The sequence below is a fragment of the Pempheris klunzingeri genome, chromosome 14 (assembly GCF_042242105.1).
Source record: "Pempheris klunzingeri isolate RE-2024b chromosome 14, fPemKlu1.hap1, whole genome shotgun sequence".
NCBI classification, from domain to species: domain Eukaryota; kingdom Metazoa; phylum Chordata; class Actinopteri; order Acropomatiformes; family Pempheridae; genus Pempheris; species Pempheris klunzingeri.
In genome coordinates this window covers 1082642-1087543 of record NC_092025.1, presented here as the reverse complement: position 1 = coordinate 1087543, position 4902 = coordinate 1082642, and the positions used below count along the sequence as shown (strand labels likewise).

General features: G+C 44.9%; 1 protein-coding gene across 1 annotated transcript; it reads right to left on the bottom strand.

Annotated features, from left to right (window-relative positions):
• ftr82 (finTRIM family, member 82) lies at positions 1-4902 on the bottom strand. The gene is made up of 7 exons (XM_070843143.1): positions 4194-4902; positions 2646-2741; positions 2206-2439; positions 1859-2018; positions 1705-1761; positions 1426-1497; positions 1-1339 (listed from the first exon to the last, which is right to left on the bottom strand). Exons 1-7 carry the CDS (start codon positions 4782-4784, stop codon positions 819-821), a joined length of 1731 nt encoding a protein of 576 aa, XP_070699244.1. The 5' UTR covers positions 4785-4902; the 3' UTR covers positions 1-818.

Genomic DNA, 4902 nt, shown 5'->3' with positions numbered 1-4902 from the left:
ATTTAGAACTATCAATGAACCATTTTGTAACAAAACAAGTCATCTCTCAATATCAATTATACTCTGGTCGTCCATTATACGAGTAAACATACATGAAATTAAATAAGTGTTAGTACAAGTGAAACAAAATGAAAGACTCAGAAACTGACAGATAATATGAAAACATGACAAAATGAAATGACCTTCTGGCTACGGTGAAAACCATATTAATAACTGTTAATAAACCAACATGAACATTACTGTATTAATCATACTGATCATAAGAGTGCAATATGTTTCCAATGAATTATGCAATAATATTGGCCAACAAAGTCATGACCTATCTCACATTTTATCTCAGGGTACATTCATCATCATAATTCCATCATTACAGGAGATGTATCTCACCCTGTATGAAGCAATAATGGTGTGTAAATGTGATCTGGGAACACATAACATTTGAGATGGACATTTATTACATACTGACATGTTATTATATAGTCCTGCAGTTATTACTAGGTGCTAAAAGGGGTAATACTTCTCTATATGTTGTACTTGTGCAGTCATGTAGTAACTGTGTGTTTCAATAATGTCTTAGAAAACTATCATGAAAATGTGATTTGACGGCACAATGCAAAACTTAATACGTGATGTGTGAGTTAAAAAAGGATATATAGATTTTAGAGGAACAAAAATATGCAATAAAACTACATAAATGTGGTTTGGTACAGTTTCAAAGGGTTGCAAAAATATATATTCCAAAAGCACGGCTGTATATTAGGAGAAACACGTGGAAGATATCTTCTGATTTTTTCTGAATGAGACCTCAAACATCATCTTCACTTGACATTGCAGATCTTGACCGAGGTTCCAACTCCAAAGCCCGGATAGACGGGCTCCACAAACGTGGTCTCAAACCTGTACAGGAGGGTCATGGTGTTGCCTATGCTATAAAATGCCAGCACACCCGCGGTGTAGTCCAGGTACACGCCTATCCTGGGGGAGTGGGGGGCGCTGATGGCTTTGTCCACCCGGTTGTGCCAGGCAGAGTAACCCGTGTCGGAGCAGAGGAGACTCCAGGATTTGTCGTTGTAGCCCAGCAGACACAGTGAGCCTTTGCCCTTCCGGCTGATGCTCCTGTAGGCCACTCCGATGGAGAACTCCCCACTCCACTCGATCTCCCAGTAGAAGCGGCCTCCGGACAGGGCCTCCCGGCACAGCACCTGGGCGAAGCTGTCGAACCTGTCCGGGGTGTCTCCGTAGGGCTGCAGGTCCCTGGTGCGGATGACTTTTCTGCTGTTTTCAGAGATGTAGAGCTCTTTGTAGGCTGTGCTCGGATCCAGTTTCAGCTGGCAGAAGTCTGGAGCAGACGAATCAAATGTATCTGGTGACTGAATTGTGTGGACAATTGTCATATTTTAGGTAAACACACCACCAGATACTTACATTTCACAAAATCTGCCCTGCTCTTCGGCTCTGGAGGAGGAGCGTTATCCACGGTCACTTCTTTGGCTACACCTGAAGAAACACTGTGTTAGGTCACTGTGAACTGCATACACCCACACATGCCTTTCATTCTTTGTCACTGTGCTCCTTTTCAGTAATCTTTGATGCAATTGTATTGTGGTTTGCCTCCAACACATCGCGGCCTACCGGTTTACCAACCTAAATAATGATTAACCTCCTGCAGTCTTATATCACTAGAGGGAACGTGACAGTGCTCACCTCTGCTCCTTCTGTCCAATGTTCGATTTTCTGTAGTGTACACTGGGACCTCATTCACTACAACACAAAACACATGCATATTTAGCAAATGGTGTTTTGGTTGTTTTCTAAACCATCACGTAGAAGTGTTGTGTTTCTGCTGCTACAGCCTGACCTGACTTGGAGATCCTAAGCAGCTCCTCTCTGCCAAACTCCTCAAGGCGGTCCTTGATCTCAGCCACAGCTTTCCTCACAGCCCCGAAGGAGAAGTCAGGGTTCACGGTCACTCTCGGGATGAAGCCGTCATCAGTGGGGGTGCAGAGGTAATTGAAGTTCTGATGGAGAAAATCAGGTGTCATGATGAGAGCTAATATACATGTTACATATTCATGTTAAATGTTCAATCTTTGTCCGTCCAAGTTTCCATGTACAATATTGTGAAGTAATACATAAAATCAACACCATTAATGACAACCCCAGATGTCTTTCTTCTACAACAGAAGCACCAAAGCTTTATTCTACCTGCAGAAAGTGGATGTGGTCCTCGGTGCTGTACAGCTGCTTCAGGCCGGACTCCTTTTTCTTCAGTTCGTCGATCTCCTGTTCCAGCCGCTCGATCAAAGCCTCGGCCTGGTTGAAAGCAGCCTTCTCGTTGATACCAATCAGCTTGGTCACCTCTGACCTCATCCTCTCAATGGAGCGGATCATGTCCTCGAACATCTTCTGGCTCTCCACCATGGCTCGCTGGGCCGAGTTCTGGACAGAGCACTCAAGATGTAAGTGTTCTACAGGTGGTGCTGCTGCAGTCCACGTCCTATATATATATTCATAGGGATGTCTTTCTTGTTTTCACATGGAAGTCTATGACATTTAGTGTGGCTTCAGGTTTATTCATATTTCACAAATGTTTTTTTGGTTGGTGGAAAGATATTAAAGAACATATTATCATATACGATACTTACCTTCAGTGAATCCACCGCAGTCTTTAGCTCCTCCAGCTCCTTCACCCTCTCCTGGCATTTCTGTCTAATCTCAGCTTGAGAGACTCCCAACAGTTTCTGCAGGATAAAGGAACATTACACAGCCAGCTATGTCATTGTTCTGTTAAGCGTGCACCCCTGTGCTGACAGGCTGTGCTGCCTTCCTCTAATTTATTTTGCACAAGTATGCAAAAGTTGCATTTAATCAAATTCACAAGGCGTAGCTGAATGTCACGCTGTTTTATTATATGAAATATAAAGCCTCATATTTGTTGGTTCACTAAAAACATTCTTTCTCATCAAGGAATATCTGGGGAGGCCCTTCGGCACGTATAATAAACTCTGCCCAAAGAATCTTCTTAATACGGGAAGCTTTTATCTCAGAGGGAGAGGGGGAAAAAAATCTGTAATGGAATTCTGGCCATGTCAGGAATGTGAATCTACCGCTGGCTGACTTTTAAAGAGATGTTTCAAGGTGCACACAGCGCTGACATGCAGAATAGAGGGCTCCTAATTCAGCTTTTACTCAAGCCCACCAACCCATTCTTCAAGATAAGCTTGAGGAATGTGGGGAATCTAGGGAGGGGGGGGGGTGTGAACATGAGAGGGGGAGGGGAGAGAGCGGGAGATGGAGTGAGATGTGTGGGAGTCAGGTTGTAAATCTTTGGATGAGAGAAACCAGACTCCCCGTGTTGTAAAGAAAACAGCAGGCTGAATTATCACTTCATCATGCACTAAAAATCTTTGGCCCACATTAACGTCTGTCATGAAAACAGCTCCTAAATTACTCGTGCATAAAAACTACCATCGCTCTGAACGGTGCATCTGTTGACATTCTTATCTACTCTACATCGTTTCACCGGCCACGTGTTTGGTGAATCATTTAAATGTGCACTGCTGTGGTTACAGCGTTGCGATAGGTTGATCATGAGGTGTTGGAGGCCTTGACTCCCTGACATTCCACTATCATTACAGACCCACTCCCACAGGTGGGAACCAAGGCTGCAGAGGGAACTGTACAGTTTCTGTGTGTCTATCCCACAGCTGGAACCCCACATTCTCTGAAGTGTAGCTTTGAGAGGCGATAACTATAAGACACTCCCCCAGACTCCATACAGCTAATCAGAGAGCCGGATTTGTTTTGGCGGTGAACGCTCGCCAGTTTAGCTGATAGTGTTGGTGAAATGGGTCAAAGTACAACCACCAGCTCTAGAGCACAGGCAGAAGTTGGGAAAAACAATCTGTCACAATTGGTTTCACTTAAAATACTCCACAGACTGTATATTTCTAATGTATAAAGGGGGTTCCTCTTTCTAAAAGTATATATGATAAACATACTAGAGAGTTTCAGCTTGTACTTTATCTCATGTAACTAAATACACTGCTTGTCTTTGTGACGTGAAATCACTTTAATTCTCTGACAAGCTGGTTAAAAGTGACTCTTCTGACATTCTGACAGGTGTGTCGGTGTGCACTTGGGTATAAATTCTATTAAACGGACCCATAAACACAGACAGGAGGATTTCTTACCTGCTTTTCGCCCCTTTCTGCCTCAGCAGAGACAATGTCATGGCCCCTGTGTTCACTGACTGTGCAGATAGCACAGATACACATCTGGTCTGTTCGACAGAAAAGCTCCAGGGACTTCTGGTGCTGCGGGCAGATCTTCCTGTCCAGGTTTCCCAGCTCATCCACCAGCTTGTGCCTTTTGAATGTGGCCGATTCATAGTGTGGCTTCAGGTGTTTCTCGCAGTAGGACGCCAGACAGTTAAGACAGGACTTCACAGCCTTTAATTTCTTCCCAGAGCAGAAGTCGCAGGGGACGTCACTTGGTCCAGCGTAGATGTTGCCCTGGGACGTGTTTAGGTTGAGGGTCAGACCGCTCTTCTTGATCTTCTCAGCCACCATGCTCAGAGTGGCGTTGGGCCGCAGCACGGGCCTCTGGGTAAATGTGATCTTGCACTGAGGACAAATGTAAATCCCTGTGTAGTCAGCCTCATTCCAGTAGCCACTGATACAGTCCATACAGAAACTGTGGCCACATGGGATAGCCACAGGGTCCCTCAGAAGGTTCAGACACAGGGAACAGCTGAAGTAATCTGGAGAAGTGTGATCGGCCATTGTGATGGACTCAACACACAGTCAGACCTGCGGAAACAGACAGAGAATGCCAGGAGCAGATAGAGATTTCGTCGAGTGTGCCTGGGAGCCCGCCCTCAAGAGTGTGGTACAGCCTGCC

What these genes read in the sequence shown, in the direction of transcription:
- ftr82 (XM_070843143.1), bottom strand. Translation starts at nt 4,784, where the DNA reads ATGGCCGATCACACTTCTCCAGATTACTTCAGCTGTTCCCTGTGTCTG. An exon ending in CAGAAAGGGGCGAAAAGCAG is followed by an intron (nt 2,742 to 4,193) that starts GTAAGAAATCCT and finishes TTTATCCTGCAG; the next exon opens with AAACTGTTGGGAGTCTCTCA. An exon ending in GCTTAGGATCTCCAAGTCAG is followed by an intron (nt 1,762 to 1,858) that starts GTCAGGCTGTAG and finishes TTTGTGTTGTAG; the next exon opens with TGAATGAGGTCCCAGTGTAC.